The 17,672-nt window shown below is 44.7% G+C and overlaps 1 protein-coding gene across 7 annotated transcripts in view; it reads right to left on the reverse strand.

Annotated features, from left to right (window-relative positions):
• The window catches only part of LOC144498704 (DENN domain-containing protein 5B), a 286,461-nt gene that overhangs the window by 75,537 nt on the left and 193,252 nt on the right, over positions 1–17,672 (reverse strand). For all 7 annotated transcript variants that reach the window (XM_078220239.1, XM_078220238.1, XM_078220237.1 and 4 more), the window contains one exon: positions 6,915–7,454. In XM_078220239.1, the coding sequence (XP_078076365.1) occupies positions 6,915–7,454 (540 nt within the window). The remainder of the gene's footprint in view (positions 1–6,914; positions 7,455–17,672) is intronic.

The raw sequence follows: 17,672 nt of genomic DNA on the forward strand, positions 1-17,672 counted from the left end.
AGTCTGGTCTCCCTTGCCAACAGAAACAAGTTTTCTATGTCTAAACAATCAAAACATTTTATAACCTTAAAAGTCTCCATCAGTTCACTCCGCAGTGCTACCTTCCCTAGAGAAAACAGCCTGTTCAATCTTTCCTGGTAGGTACAACCTCTCGATTATACCAGAATTAAACAGCAGCCCCGTCTTGTCTGAACAATCCCATCAGAGTACAGCAAAGGGTTCTCTTGGTCAATATTCACTCAACTAAAAAACTAAAATGATCAGGTGATTGCTATCTGTGGCACCTCGCTGTGTGCAAAATAGTCATGATGTGGAGATGCCGGCGTTGGACTGGGGTAAACACAGTAAGAAGTTTAACAACACCAGGTTAAAGTCCAACAGGTTTATTTGGTAGCAAAAGCCACACAAGCTTTCGGAGCTGCAAGCCCCTTCTTCAGGTGAGTGGGAATTCTGTTCACAAACAGAGCATATAAAGACACAAACTCAATTTACATGAATAATGGTTGGAATGCGAATACTTACAACTAATCAAGTCTTTAAGAAACAAAACAACGTGAGTGGAGAGAGCATCAAGACAGGCTAAAAAGATGTGTATTGTCTCCAGACAAGACAGCCAGTGAAACTCTGTGGGGGTTACAAATAGTGTGACATGAACCCAATATCCCGGTTGAGGCCGTCCTCGTGTGTGCGGAACTTGGCTATCAGTTTCTGCTCAGCGACTCTGCGCCATCGTGTGTCGCGAAGGCCGCCTTGGAGAACGCTTACCCGAATATCAGAGGCTGAATGCCCGTGACCGCTGAAGTGCTCCCCAACAGGAAGAGAACAGTCTTGCCTGGAGTCTTGTCTGGAGACAATACACATCTTTTTAGCCTGTCTTGATGCTCTCTCCACCCACGTTGTTTTGTTTCTTAAAGACTTGATTAGTTGTAAGTATTCGCATTCCAACCATTATTCATGTAAATTGAGTTTGTGTCTTTATATGCTCTGTTTGTGAACAGAATTCCCACTCACCTGAAGAAGGGGCTTGCAGCTCCGAAAGCTTGTGTGGCTTTTGCTACCAAATAAACCTGTTGGACTTTAACCTGGTGTTGTTAAACTTCTTACTGTGCAAAATAGTGGCCATGTTTGATTATAAAAAATTCAACTTCAAAATATGATATTGGTCTTTGGGAGATGGTACATACTGGATAAATCCAACATCATTCCCTTCTCAGTGGACCTTGCTTCATTTCTGAATAATACTGCCTCTATCAGATTCCACAAGATGCAGATGTACAAGGAAGCACTCCCACTTATTCATCCAGAAAAATAAACACCACCACAATCTCCATGTCCCCTCCATCTGGAAAATATGAGCTCCTGGGAAATCTCCCACTGGGAACTGTGCGACCCCATGTTCAATTTGTTGCTACAAACAGCTCCTACTCCCCCTCTGTATAGCCCATTTCATGCATTCACTATTCCTTTGTTAAGTATTCAACATCAATTGATTTTCCACCCTCTAGGTCTGAGGCTATGGTCAATCTATGAGTGAAGGTGAACATTCTGACACATACGCTAAATTTGCTACACCGTCAGTTTGAACATGTGCCCCACTCTTTGACCATCACACTTCAGTTGAGTTGTGCTCAAGGTTTCGATATTGTTTCACATCTTCAATATCTTGATGAGGCCAATTCACAGTCACCTCTCTCCTAGGATGAACAGCCCAGTTGTACTATTCTTTCCTGAGGATCAGCTCCGGCCTGACAACTCCAGATGACCGAATGGTCAAGTACAGAGGGAGGCCATTTGTCCCATTTATGTCTGGGTCAGCCATCCATTTAGTCGTATGCCACTGCTCTGTCCCCATAGCCCTGCAATTGTTTTCCTTCTTAAGGTGATAACCAATTCCTTCCTGAAAGTCACTACTGAATCTGCTTTCGCCATCCCTTCAGATAGAACATTCCAGAGCGTAACAACTCAGTCACTGAGGAAATTTCTTCCCATCTTCCCCCCGGCATTTAATAGCAGTTACCATAGATCTGGTTACCAATCCCATGACCAGTGGAAGTAGCTCTTTCCCATTTACACCACATCACTGATTTTGCAATCATACTTGCTTCAAGTGGTAAGTGATATTTGGTGCATCATGCACCCCTCAGATTCTCACCCTTTTGTTTTACAGGGTTTATAGTTTCGATGGCCACAAAATCTTAAATTAGCTCACAACAATTTGTCACAATGACAATCAGTAAAGGCACCAATTTTAGCAAGTTGAGATTGGATGGCGACTTGCAAAGGGAATATTTATAGAATCTTAGAATCCTACAGTGCAGAAGGAAGCTATTTGACCCATCGAGCCTGTACTGACCACAGTCCCACCCCGGCCCTAATTCCATAATCCCATGCATTTACCCGAGCTGATCCCCCTCACACTAAGGGGCAATTTAGCATGGCCAATCAACCTAACCTGCAAATCTTTGGACTGTGGGAGGAAACCGGAACACCCGGGAGGAAACCCACGCAGACACGGGGAGAATGTGCAAACTCCACACAGACAGTGGCCCAAGCCAGGAATTGAACCTGGATCCCTGATGCTATGAGACAACAGTGCTAACCACTGTGCCACCATGCTGCCCATTTGCAGGACTATGACTCAGAATCACAGTAAGCCAACCTGCATAGTGGTAGGTGATGGAGGGGAGCTCTAACCAGTTGTTAATTTCACGCAACTCCATCCTCTGATCCAGGATGTGTAAAATTGATGTGGAGGTGGTGATGGGGGTCCCGCAGGATGCTTGGCCCTCCTCTGAGGTATACGTGGATTGGGATCATGTTGTGTCACTTCACCATGCCTGCCGCGGGACAGACCGCTGCTCTTGGGTGACCATCAGAAATAGGTTTGCATTCTAAACTCACAGGCGGTCTGGCTATTGTTGAGTCGGCAGTGTTGGCAATGTGGACGTGCAGGGTGGGAGGGTGTGCACTGGTCAGAGTTTGGTGATTATTTTGCAATCCTCATCGGCTCAAACAAAATAGCTCTCAATTCATTTGGAACATGACAAAGCAAGGGTGACAAGCGATCACGAAACTGAGAAGTCAACTGATATTCAAGAGTGGGCGGCACAGTAGCACAGTGGTCAGCACTGCTGCCTCACAGTGCCAAGGACTTGTGTTCAATTCCCGGCCTGAGTCACTGTGTGTGTGGAGTTTGCATGTTCTCCCCGTGTCTGCATGGGTTTCCTCTGGATGCTCCGGTTTCCTCTCACAGTCCGAAGATGTGCAGGTTAGGTTGATTGGCCATGCTAATTTGACCCTAGTTTTGGGGGGATTAATAGGGTAAATATATGGGGTTATGGGGATAAGGTGGGATTGTTGTCGGTGCAGGCTCAATGGGCCGAATGGCCTCCTTCTGTACTGTAGGGATTCTATTCTCGTCACAAATTCCATCCGAGGACCTTCTGCTGTTTTTCACACCAGAGCCTGGATCCTTAAGATTACCCAATCCTTTCTCTCTTCAACATATTTACATTTCAATGGTGGGGATGGGACGGTAGGGGATGTTAAGCCAACGACTTTTCAACCTTCAGATCCTGGGCCTGGAAACCCGCACAGATCAAAGACATTACCCAGTCACAACAGCGTCATCATGATCCCTGGTGGGCACAAGCACAAAAGTGCCCCTCTATAGTGGCGCTAAATCCCACTCAGCAAGGCCGAAGAATGGCTAATGCCAGATTAGGCAAAATGGGTATTGGTTGATGCAATGGGCCTATAGCCACTGGTGTTCAGAAAAATGAGAAGCAATCTTATTTAACCACACAAGATCCTGAGCGGGTTTGACAGGGTGGATGCTGAGAGGATGTTTCCCCTTGTGCAGGCAACTAGAACGGTGGGGAGTCACAGTTTAAAAATTAGGGGACTTCCATTTATGACGGAGATGAGGAGGAATTATTTTTCTCTCAGTGGGTCGTTAGTCTGTGCAATTCCTTTCCTCAGAGAGTTGGGCGATGCATCATTGGAAATATTCACGACTGAGTTAGAGAGATCTATGATTAACTCAAGAGTCAAAGGTTATGGGGGGGGTCAGGCAGGAAAGCGGAGTTAAGGCCAAAATCAGATCAGACCATGATCTTATTAAATGGTGTAGCAGGCTCGAGGGGCCGAATGGCTGACCCCCGCTTCTAATTCTTGCTGAATTAGAAGGGAAGGAAGATTTCAACCAGTTCCATTTCCCAGTACCGGTATCCTTCTCTCTGTTTAAGGAACAGGAAATAAATGGCCAAGACTTACCAAGTTTCCTGGGCCCAACAGCATCCCTGAGGGTTGCATGTGCCGTGCTACAGAATGATAAGCCTTTGGTTCCAAGAGTCTGTAATCGCAACTGTTCCATCAGGAGGTGGAAACAGCGGGGAATTCACCCCCAACCCTGTGATTCAGAGCTAGGTCCCTCATCTCTGAAAGGCTGTGGGTTCATGTTCAATTCTGGAAATTTGTGTGTTAGGGTGAGTGGATAGATTTAGTAAGGAGTGAGGTGGGGATGAATAGAGCAAACACCCCTTCATCAGAGTAAAATCACATGCTATTTAAATGCTTAGACTCAGGGAACCTGACACGCTTGAGATCAGCAGAACTTGCCAGTAAGGTTGTTTACTTGTCAGAAGAACGGATAGTCTCCAGCCAGGGGGAGATAACGGTCCTGCTTTTGGGTGAAAGGTTTAATGATTCAGGATTGGAAATTAAATAATGTTCTGTGTGCTGATAAAATCTGTGCCTTAGAAGAGAGAGATGTATTAAGAGTGCTCTCCCTGTGAGGGCCATATTTGAGAAGAATGCTGCCTTGGAGGTTTCTCTGAGGCAGAGCTATCCATGCTTGAATCATGAATAAACAATTATAATCTTCTCCCTGGGTCTCCTGTGGTTAGCTCGAAAAAGTCCACTAAATCAAGTCCACAAACTCTAGGCTAACATGCGGGAGCGCTGCTTTGTCAGAGGAACTGTCCATCAGATGTGACATTAAACCAAGGCTCTATCTGAAAGATTCCCTGGGATTCACAGGGTCATAGAATCCCTACAGTGCAGAATGAGGCCATTTGGCCCATCACCTGCACCGACAACAATCCCACCCAGGCCTTATCCCCATAACCCCAATGTATTTACCCTGCTAATCCCCCTGACACTTGGGCAATTTATCATGGCCAATCAACCTAACCTGCACATCTTTGGATTGTGGGAGGAACCTGGTGTTGTTAACCTGGTGTTGTTAACCTGGTGTTGTTAAACTTCTTATTGTGGGAGGAAACCAGAGCACCCGGAGGAAACCCATGCAGACACGGGGAGAATGTGCAAACTCCACACAGACAGGGACCCAAAGCCGGAATTGAACCCAGGTCCCTGGCACTGTGAGGCAGCAATGCAACCACTGTGCCACCCATATTATTTTGAAGGTCAGCACTGTTCTGGTCATGGCCAACATTTGTTCCTCAACCAACACCACAGCTTATTTGATCATCATGCTATAGCTTAGTGATGGGCAACCTAAGCTAGTGAGTGAGCCACATGAGTGGCCGTCCTTCATCTCAGTGGGCCGCAAGATTGAAATTGGGCTTGTTCACTAACCATGACCCCATGAATACGATTAAATGCATATAATTCATGCCAAATATTTCATAACAAGTTATAGAAATGTTTAATCATTTCATAGAAATCATAGAAACCCTACAGTGCAGAAGGAGGCCATTCGGCCCATCGAGTCTGCACCGACCACAACCCACCCAGGCCCAACCCCCACATATTTACCCACAATCCCTCTAACCTACGCATCTCAGGACTCTAAGGGGCAATTTTTAACCTGGCCAATCAACCTAACCCGCACATCTTTGGACTGTGGGAGGAAACCGGAGCACCCGGAGGAAACCCACGCAGACACAAGGAGAATGTGCAAACTCCACACAGACAGTGACCCGAGCTGGGAATCGAACCCGGGACCCTGGAGCTGTGAAGCAGCAGTGCTAACCACTGTGCTACCGTGCCGCCCTATTTATATTAATTTATTATTAATTTACTATTAATTTATATATTAACAGAACTGTCATCAACTTCAAATGGTAAAAACAAAAGAAATATTTACACTTTGGACACGGAGGGAGTGCATGGCTCTCACAGTCAATGTTGTGTGTGATCAGCATGCATCTCACTTCACTTGCCCTCGCTTTACGCATGTATCACTTCAGTCATACTGGCAGAAAAAAAGCTACACAGATGGAAATGAGGGGAATGTGGCAACCCTGCACATGGGGCAGCAGTCAACAAAATATCGCGTGGGCTGCACTCAGAATACAGTTGGACCACATGTGGCCCCCGGCCTCAGGTTACCCACCACTACTATAGATGATTGCTTCCTGCATTTTCCACATTACAGCAGTGGCCTCACTTCAAGGAGTATTTCATTGGTTGTAAAGGGGCTTTGGGACATGCTGAGGTTGTGAAGGATGCTAGATATTTATCAAGAAGGCAGTGTCGCTGGTAGAGCCCAGGCTGGCTGTGCCACTAACGGTACGAAGTGTTTCTTCAGAAGGAACTCTTCAAAATACAGCTAATGGAAATACAACAAAACTTACTCCAACTTATAAATCAAAGAAAGGGTTTAATAAAGAAACGTCATTACGCCAAACTTGGGGCCTCGCCCTGGGCCACTCAAAGCTCCCCACAATTCTACATAGTTCCTTATTTATAGTGAATCAGCTGGTCAGCTGACTATTACATCGCTCTGTAATTGGTTCCATGGTTTACTGGGTCAGCTGACTCTTGCATCTTGTTCCCATCGGTCACATTACATCCAATACAAAGTTGTCACCGGTTACATTCTAACACAAAGGACCAAACAAAGTTGCAACTTTAATGTACGAGTGGGAAAGGTGGAGAACAATTACCTTGTCGAAATTCTGCATCTGCTCACGATTGGTGAGCCACGAGTCCATATCCTGAGTGGGTTGGATGACAAAGGCCTCATAATCGGCAAACATCTGGGTGAAGCGATTGGCAAACACTTCACGGAGTTGCACGGTGAGTTTGTAGTCACGCAGCTCTTCCTCGCTGCACTGGCACTTTGTGTCCTTCTCTTTGGCTGCTGCTGGTGGGGGCGCGATCTCCATCTTCTCAACGGTCACCCCGGTGCGTTTCGCCAACGCCTGGAGCCGGGCCAGTGTCTCATTGCCCTTCAGCAGCTCGTACATGTTGATGGTGTTGGCTGTCAGGTTGCCGTTCTTCTTGTCATTGACCAGGTCGTCCAACACCAGGTTCTTTAGCTTGGTGGCACTCTCGCTGCAGTGCAAGTTCCCCTCGGGTGGAATCCCAAAGTGAAGCAGCACCTCGGAGATTTCCTGGATGAATTCCAGCTTGTTGGGAAACTGGGGGAAGTCCTCTGGAAGCTCGATGAAGTGGTTGTCGATGTCCACAAAACATAGGTTGGCCTGCCAGTGGAAGACAGATGAAAGAAAAATAAGTTGAGAATTCTGCTTTGTGTTAAACAAATACTACACACTGTTTCTGATGTGATATCAAACCAATCCCCATCTACCCTTGGGTACATGAAAAAGATCCTGTGAGGAGAACGGGAGGATTCTCTCCAATGTCCTGGCCAACAGATATCCCTCAACCAACATCACTAAAACAGATTCTCTGGCCGTTATCAGGTTGTAATTTGCAGAGGATTGCTGTTCCCAAACTGTAACCCATGGACCACTGGTGGTCCACAAGGGTACTACTGCAGGTGGTCAGTTTGAAAAGAAAATACAACGATGTGTACCTCGTATGTATCATAATCAATGTTACATTATTATGCGCAATGTGATTTGCTTCACAAATATCCTTGTGTAATATGATCCATTGTTATTCTCTGAAAATGTGCATGTGCTGTAAATGTGCTGTGGTGAGTGCAGTGCACTTGTGAGTGTGCACCATAAACAACAATAAAGAACAGAGAACACAGTACAGCACAGGAACAGGCCCTTTGGCCCTCCAAGCCTGCGCCAATCATGATGTCTGTCTAAACACTTGCGGAGTCCATATCTTTCCATTCCCATCCCCTTAAATGACGCTATCGTACCTGCTCCCATCACCGTCCCGGACAGCGCATTCCAGACGTTCACCACCCTCTGTGTAAAAAATCTGCCTCACACATCTCCCCTAAACTTTTCACCACGCATCTTAAACCTATGTCCCCTAATACCTTGACTTTTCTACCCTAGGAAAGAGCATCTGACTATCCACTCTGACCACGCCACTCATAATCTTGTAAACCTCTATCAGGTCACCCCTCAACCTCTGTCGTTCCAGTGAGAACAAACCGAGTTTATCCAACCTCTCCATAAACTATTAGAAATAGCTGTGTTTTTAATACCTTTGATATACAAGTTTGACTCCTGTCAGCCATTGGCCATGTAAAAATGTTTAAAATGCTTGCAACTTGTTTAAAAGTTCGCAAAAACTTTTGATGATGATCTAGTGGACAACATAGAATCATAGAAACCCTACAGTGCAGAAAGGGGCCATTCAGCCCATCGAGTCTGTACCGACCACAATCCCACTCAGGCCCTACCCCCATATCCCTACACATTTACCCGCTAATCTCACTAACCTACGCATCTCAGGACACTAAGGGGCAATTTTAGCATGGCCAATCAACCTAACCCGCACATCTTTAGACAGCATTGGGAACCACTGCTGTCTGCAGTTTGGCTGCCTTGTTTCCTAAATTAGCAAAGGGATTACAACTCAGAAAAGTGAAGGCCTCGGGTTGTGAAAAGTGTTTGATAAATGCAAGTATTTTCTTTCTCAACAAGGATACTTAGAATAATGCAATATTCTCCACCCAGGGCTACCTATGGAAATTTACATATGGAAATGTATAGAACGTCTGGGTTGCATTCTTCAAGCAGTTTCGCTCCTTCCTATTGGAAGGCTCCAAGTCTTTGCTGGGGTTCAGATGAGTAGGCACAAGGACTCTCTTCAGTACCTCACCCAGGTGCATACAGTTTGTGTCTTTTTCTGACTGGGAGTGACAGCTATTCAAACAACTGAGCCACATTCTGTTCTTCCCCAACATGCCTATGTGTGCATCACCAGTACAGTTCAATCTATAGCTGTTGGTAGGCGGAATCCAAATCTGTGCAAAATGATACAAGGGGCTCAAAGGGTTAAATTCTGAAGCCAGGTGGCATTATCTTGGCTTGTAACCTTTTCTAAGTGCCAAACGAATGTGAAAACGGGAGAGAATCGCACCCATTTTTGGGTGTACTCCCAGACACTATCTTATAGCAGTTAGAACAAAAAGATTCCAAATGTGCTTCTTGCCAATAGGGGGAGTGGACGGAGTCTATTCATGCCAGCAAGCTGACTGCAGACTGCTAGAGAGCACTATTTTGCATGCGCCCCAATCTCCAAGTGCACTGTGTACAAAAGTATATAATGCAATTGTCACATCCCCCAACCCCCAGACATTACACCACCTCCCCTCCGATCGTGCCCCCCTGGCCGATCGCTGCCCCATGAATCCCCAATGCAGAGTACGCAGCTCCCCATGCCCTGCCTCCCTTTCAGGCCCCTCCCCTTAGGCCCTGCACTTAGCTGGTGGGCACTGCCTGGGTACCAGGCTGGCACTGCCCAAGAGGCACTGCCCATCCCTCCCTCGACCAACCAGGGGGCTTCAATGGCCTCTGGTCCCACTGGCAAGGCCATCGCGTCTGGTCCCCAGGTCACCTCCTCTCTGAAAATGGTAAAATCCATGCACTCCAGCATTAAATCCTTCCCAGAATGATTGAAGTATTTCAGGAGCAGCAACTGATCACGTAAGGCAATCGGTTTATTGTCCCCAAGAGTAACGGTGTCGGAAACAAATCTCAATTAAACCTCAGAGCTGGTCGTTTTCCAATAACGAAACATATTATCCTGAAGTACATCAAGGTTAAAAAAATATTCAAGCTGGAGTTTCAATGATTCAATAGTCGAGAATTAAATTTAAAGAGCAATGGACTCCCACTGAAATCATTTTCATTATTATATTTTACCCTCACTGCTCTCTGTTACTGTGAGTATAAATCATCTATTGCATACTCTACTGTCCCAAGTGCAGCAGAAGCAACATTATAGTCCAAGTGCCATCTCACTCACCTCAGCTGGGCTTTCTTTCTTTCAACAAGGTAAGTGATGTTGAATGAAAGCTGAAATGACCTTTTATTAGTTGCTTCCAGGGGAGGACTACTGAAGTTGTGCTTCTGCAGACCGGCAGCGCTATCCAATAGATTAACAAGTCTATTGCTGGCTGACTGTATTTAACACACTGCAATCATCAAGAGTTCTCCATTGGGTGAAGTCCTTTCAGAATCTAGACTCAGCAAGACCAAGCAAAGTACTGCGGATACCAGAAAACTGAAATAAATACACAAATGCACTCACTCATTTCAGAGCAGCAAGAGTTGGCTTCAACTACTCTTCCCCAATGTTCCTTAGACCAGACTGAACCGTAGCAGGACACTTAGCTCGTTCCTCTCCTCCACTCGACCAAGCTGTCCCTTGCTCTCTCTGAGTGAGATATCAGTTCAGAGCCAAGGAGGAGCAAGTTTCACACTGTGATCCCATGCCCTTGTGGAACTTGCTTGAGATTCACTTTACAACCAATCCTTACAGCCCGCAGATATTATGTGACTTCCCATCAGCCAGGCCCCAGATGTGACAAGCTTACCTGTGATGGGCCGTGTCACAATGCTCTCTGCTCCTTTATTTTTGAAAGTATGACTTTTCGACTTTCGACTGGTTGGAAATTTTGCAATTTGAAACGAGTCAGAGCAAACTACTTAACAATGCAACAGCACCTTCCAAGGTGAAGGTGAAAAAGTAAACAAGGCACATTCAGGGGAGTGTGAAGAGAGAGACATTTCCTATAATTTGGAGACCCCTCAAAATCATCGCTAAGGAAGAGATATTAAAATGCAAAGTGCTGCATATTGAAACAGTGGCTGCCACAAACAGTTCCACCCAAAACCTTTTGGAAATACACAACCAGGTGAAGAATAACAGTAGCTTATTTCATTTTCCATGCCTGAACACATCGGAGTGGCACACTGAGATTTGAATGTAAATGAATTCCTCAGTGGCATGAAGATCGATTCCACAAAAAACAAATTCCAAATTTGGAAGGCTGCTGGCTCAAGGTGGAGTTGGCAGCTGGGGGTTACCTGGGTTTATTGTGGTGTGCCAGTTCCGGGAAGTGTCTTGGAGGTGGCACAACGCAGCTGCAAAGTCCGAGCTACTTTTTCAAGGCAGAACAGCTTCTTGATCATCTTCTCAACTTGAACTGATGCACTGTCATGTGATACTGCCAGACTAATGCTGAAACTATGCTAATACTGGCCCTGGGCTGGTCCAACATCATGTGTACTTTGGAGCCAGTCTCTGAAACCAGTAACTTCCTTTCTACATGACCGAGGCAACTTCATTCTAAATGTCTTGATTCTGTTGGGAAAATGACAAGTACGGAGAAAGTGTTTGCTTTTGACTCTCTCTGGCAAATGGAGGAAGAGTCAGGACTTTTATATACACCTGATGTGCTGTTACCATCTTGCGGTTTAACCAGCCTAGTGCCATCATCACTGTAGATGGAACACATATGCTAGTTCTCTTGTTGACTCAATTGGCAAGCTCACAGTCCTGTGTGATCCGTTCAAATGAGGACGATCTATGGTTCAACCCAATTTCCTCTAGATGGCAGTAGGGACACTGCAATTGGGCACAGTGCCCGCAGATCTGTCAATGAGGAAAAACTAGTCAGCCACTGTGCTTACTATCAATTGGTCCACAGTGCCTGAAACGTGTACGGGCAGTACTTGAGGTGAGGATTAGGTTGATGGGGGGGCCCTACTCTCAAAATCGGCAAGTTTGCCAACCTCATACATGAGGAAAGTCCAATTGGGTGCATGCCAGAGGTGCCCACGTTATCGGACCCAATGAGCAATGACTGCATTTTAAAGTAATTCACTGCAAGCAAAGCAATGTCAGCAGGAAATGCGAGACAGGATTCAAACACAGATTCCAAAAGCAGAATCCACCATACGCAGCTTAGCACGGTCTTCAATGCCCGCGGGAAACAACGGGGAGAAAACTGGCAAACGAGAAAGCTGAATATCCAATTATAGCTATTATCAGCAACGTGCTGTGCCTGTTCAACGGCCGCACTCCATGTTAATAGTCCCTTTAGTGAAATAGAAATGTCAGTAGAGGCCCAGGCTGTAGACTTAATTGAAGGCCTCCAGGGATTTAAGAGGTGTTGCAGTAATTCGATTGGTTTCTGTAAATGGCCACATAATGCTGAAGTCAGAGAGAGGCACGGTTGAGTTAATATTTTCAGAAATTACCAGGGAGCATAAGGCATTGAACAGATTGCCTTTAAACACAGGAGTCTTGGTTCCCTCGAAATTGAACAATGAGAGGAAGAACTCTCCCAGGCAATAGTCAGTGGGTATTGGTCACCCTTTGTCTCATCTCTTAAACTGCCATTCTTTGGAGTTCAGTGGGGGATGTTACTAGGCTGTTTGACTGTGGCGGCATCACAGCTAAACCCAATCCTGCCCTCATTCAATGTCCACAACTAGAAACCCTTAAGCAGGCGTTGCTGGACATCATTCAGCATAGGGAATCCTGTCTAACAATCCCTCAGTAACTCAGGACAACTCCTCCCCTTACTACCGTGGGCTTTTATGAGAATCGGTTTGGGCCAGCAAGGTTGGACTGAGAACATGTTGGATGTTAGCCTGATAGAATGGGCCACAATTGGGAAGGGCTGCAAACCCAAGCCCCCGGCTTATTACAGGCCTCAAAGTCAAAACATGATAGTCTCATCTTCAACAGGATCTGTGCTATTTTATGGGGAAATAATTATATCTTGTAAATATTAGCCATTGTTAACCAATGTTTAGTTCAGTTGGCTAGACAACTGCTTAGTGATGCAGAGTGATGACAACAGCATGGGTTCAATTCCCGTACCAGTTGAGGTTATTCATGAAGGCCCACCTTCTCAACCTTGCCTGAAGTGTGGTGACCCTCAGGTTAAATCTATATAAGAATAGAATCACTTCAGTACAGAAGGAGGCCATTCGGCCCATCAAGTCAGTACTGACCACAATTCCACCCAGGCCCTATTCCCATAACCCCACACATTTACCCTGCTAACCTTCCCCCCCTCCCCCCACCCCCTCCCGACACTAGGATCAATTTAACATGGCCAATCAACCTAATCCGCACATCTTTGGACTGTGGGAGGAAACTGGAGAACCCGGAGGAAACCCATGCAGAACGGGGAGAATGTACAAACTCCACACAAACACAAATCATCACTAGTCAGCTCTCTCCCTCATCTGGGACTGTGGTGACTTTACCTTCACTTATTTTCAATATTCGAGATACAGATTCATAGATTTGTAGATATCAAGGGATTATGGGATAGTGCGGGAAAATGGTGTTGAGGTAGGAGATAAGCCATGATCTCGTTGAATGGCGGAGCAGACTTGAGGGGCCGAATGGCCTACTCCTCCTCCTATTTCCTATGTTCTGAAATATAGATGCCAGCTGAGAAATATAGTTAAGATAAAGAGTAACACCCGAAAAGTGATGACTAGGAAGCGTGAGCTGACACAAGGTTTTAAATATCTTAATTAGATAAAGGTTATAAAGGAGCAATTTTTAAAAGGGGTAATTACAAAACAAAACATGCTTTCTGAGCTATCAATACAATCTAGTGACTTAATGAGGATGAGTACAAGTCAATGGTTTTTATATAAAAGGAGAACAAAATCAGAGCATCAAATGGCAGTGCTAGCCTGTTTTATTATGTAAAATAAAGCTTAAAAGAATGAGATGTCATTAAGCATCAATTCCACACGACTTAAACTACACATCAATTGTAGCCCTGCTCTTCCTTATGATTATTTATGCCGAGCAACAGAACGGAGAGCATGAAAACAAGGAACAGACTCAACCATCCTCAGGAACAGACTACAATACATATCCTGTCCTTCTCTAGGAGATATTTATTAAATTCCACAGTATGTCTGGAGGCCACTCAGCCCGTTAGGATTGTGCTGACCCTTTGAAAACATTAGCCAATTAACCCCATTCCTCTGCTTACACACGGAGCAGAGGCCTTTTTAATTTAGTGTTGGGAGGGGAAGGAAGATTATGTCCTTTCCTCATATCGCCTGACCCTTTCTCTTCCCGCTTCCATTGATTTCCCTTACCCCCATCCCCCTTCCTTTATTTCAACTCCCCTCCCTTGCCTCTGCTTCCTTTATTCCCCCTCCTGCTTCACCTGGACTTCTTGGCTAGCTGTGTACAAAATCACTGGAGATCAAATAGTCATACATTGAAAATCTACTGTTAATTGGACGCTTTGGTAAATGTCATGGTTACCTCTTGTAACACATCAGTAACCTTAAGATTAAGTTACAGAGTGTCATTGAGTTGCTATAAGTATTTTCTCCTATGCAATTGTTTTACTTGTGTCTGTTGAGGGTTCTGAGTATGTGCAGGTTTGGAGGGCTTTCCAGTCTGCAAGAGTGTTCTGCAAGCAAGACCTATTTTACTAGTGCTCCTGGTTTCATAGTTACTCCCGTTCAGCTGAGTTACTGTTATTGTTAAATTTCATTATTTTGTTATATAAAGCAGACCATTCTTTTAAACAATGCAGTCAACTACCTTTATTGTGGTCTCAAGATACCACAGGTTATACACAGTACACCCTCCATTCACCTTGCAAGATCTAGCACTTGTAAAGAAAGGAATAAGTCTTTGATTTTGCAACACAGCCACAATGTCAGACTTCCCTCCTCAACTTCAGGCTAACTCTCTCTACCCAGTTAAATTCTTTATAGACCTCCAGTGTGATGATACTGTGTTATTGATATATTTTACATTTCTGTAGAATGCTTGAAGTTCAGTTTTTTCAATAGGTAGTCAGTATGTCTGGAGGGAATACAGCTCAGATGCTGGGACAGCAAGAAAATTACTCATTTTAGCCATGTCATGTTTACTAAGATATGGCGAATGGACTGTTATTTTAAATGGGAATTTCCCCTGTTTTTTTAATTAAAGGAATTGAAAGTTTTGTTTAGGTATACAGGGCTGTGTGATGATATGGTTAATGGGAGGAACTAGGTTAATAGCAGAGAAACAGCTTTCTGTTTCAGTTTAGAGTTCATTTGCTGGCTGGAACTGTGAAAAGACAAAGGTCTGCATGCTGCTCTCGCCACAAAGTCTCTCTGACAAGTCCAAGATTTTCTATACGCATTTATAGCAACTGTGCTTGGGTTTGCTAACTATATTTAAAGTGGGTTTTAAATCTATAGGAAAAATGCTGCTTATTTGGAATTGAAATCGTGATAAGTTAGAAATTAGAGTAATTTATTTTTATGTTTAAAGATTGTTCAACTATTAAGAGTTAAATGGCTTCATTTTGTTAGAGTTATGCTTAAACTGTGTTATGACTAAAGTTTGTTTTGATTTTTTAAAATCCCTAATTTGTCAGTGAAATTACTCCTGGAGCGAAGCATCCTTTCCTCATATTTATACAAAAATAGAAAAATTGTTGGGATCTAGTTTAGCTTCAAATATACTTTGGGGTTCTGATCTGCGACCCTAATGCTTGAAAGTCCCCCTTTTTCAAGCCTATTTAGTCATTCCTTATAGGTCACCCATTTTAATGCCGGTTATTAGCCTCAATGTCAGAGCAGCTCTAAGTCATGGGTGGCCCCTTTATGTAGTCTTCCACAACACTGTAAAGCTTATGCAAGAATTTTGGAAACCTGATAAAAAATAAGGGCATCTTCTTTCATATTCACTGCTCGTCTCAGGCGCAGAGCCACTCTTGCTGTTTCTGAGGTGTCAACAGCTTTGTACCACTTTACCCACGGTGGCTAATCTTCACAACTGATCTGGTACTAAAACGTTCTGACTGCAGCCAGCATCACAGCTATGTCTGCTGTCAGTCTCACTTCACATCCATAGTCCTGCTACATCGCGGAGGGGGACGTAAGGCTGCAAATTGGGACACTGTGTACTGCAGTAAATACATATTGAAGAACACACACAACTGCCTAAAGCATTTGACATTACTGAAGGGCATGTACACAGGGTATAGTAATGAGTACATAATGAAGGAGTCACACTGCGTATTGCATCCTAGAGGACTTAGCACACTGTCTGAAGGACATACATTCTTTACTGTATTGAGTACATTGTGAAGGGCACACATACTGCATTCAATATGACTGAAGGATACAAAGCATTGAGTATAAAGGGCACATACACACTGTGTATTTGCATTCGATATTACTGAAGGACACACTGCGTACAACATCATACAATCTGAAGGACACACACTCTTTACTGCATTGAGTACACGCTGAAGGACACACACTGTGTACTGCACAGTGAATGTGTCCATCAGTAAGAATTCAATACAAGACCTGACAATTCCTTGCTGTGGAGGGGGGAGAGTTACAGTGATTCAATAAGACTGTATACCATTTTGTGATGTTCTGACAGAGGGGTTTATCAATGATTTTATTTCTTTTAGTTATTCTCGACAAGTTCAGATGAAGAAAGGTCCATTTATCCTCATCCCGTCAGAAGGCCCTAAATCAATCCAGTGTCCAAGCTCTAATTGTCCAGCTCAATGACCTATCAATCACACACCACATTTGCCTTACACATTGTGACACTGCACTCTCCTGTCCTCCTTTAGCTCAGTGATAGCGCACTCGTCTCTGTGCAAGAAAGTCACTGGTTCAAGCCCCACTCCTGGAACTTGAGCAGATTAATCTAGGCTGAACAACCCAGTTCAGTACTGAGTGCAACCCTGTCGGGGATACGGTCTTTCAGATGAAACATTAAACTCAGGGGGGGCATTTTTCAGCCCCGCATCCTGTAGCAAGTTTTGAAGGGGGTGGAGGTGGCCCATCATTGGCCAGTGGTGGGATGTTGCGGTCCGGGTGCTATTGACGGGGTTTCCACTGTTAACACCCTCCACCCTGGGGAACCCGCGGTAGGGGGACTGGAAGATCCTGCCGGTGAAAACAGTCGCAAAATCCTGCCGTAAGGCTTCTTCTGTCAGATGGACGTTGAAAATTCTAGGACGCTATTTAAAGACGAGCAGGGCAGTTCTCCAACTCCCCTGGCCGTGTTTTCTCCCTCCACCAACACCTACAACAGGCCATTATCTCATCATTGTCTCTGGGAGTTTGCTGTGCACAAATTGACTGCTGCAATTCCTAATTATAACAGTGGCTGCACCTCAAAAACATGTTCAGAGGCACACTTTAAAGGAAATGTTGTCTTTTTGATTAACTGTCCCTATCCAGTTAAATTGAAATCAGAAGAGATTTACATCGATCTAGTTGTGATTTTAATGTTTCCAAGCAGCATCTTTACTCGAATGAGCATTTACAAAAAGTACAAGTGAAGCACAATTTCCTTCCTTATTCATTCCAACTCCTTGAGAGAAAGGTCAACATTCTATCCACCTTCCTAATTCATTTTACCTGTCCATCAGCTTTTAATAACCTGGCTGTGGGGCACCTCTATCCTAGTGCTCCTCTGCATTCTCACATCGTTCATTTGTCTTTCTGGGATCTAGAGTGGAT

The sequence above is a fragment of the Mustelus asterias genome, chromosome 9, assembly GCF_964213995.1.
Source record: "Mustelus asterias chromosome 9, sMusAst1.hap1.1, whole genome shotgun sequence".
Classification (NCBI taxonomy): Eukaryota; Metazoa; Chordata; class Chondrichthyes; order Carcharhiniformes; family Triakidae; genus Mustelus; species Mustelus asterias.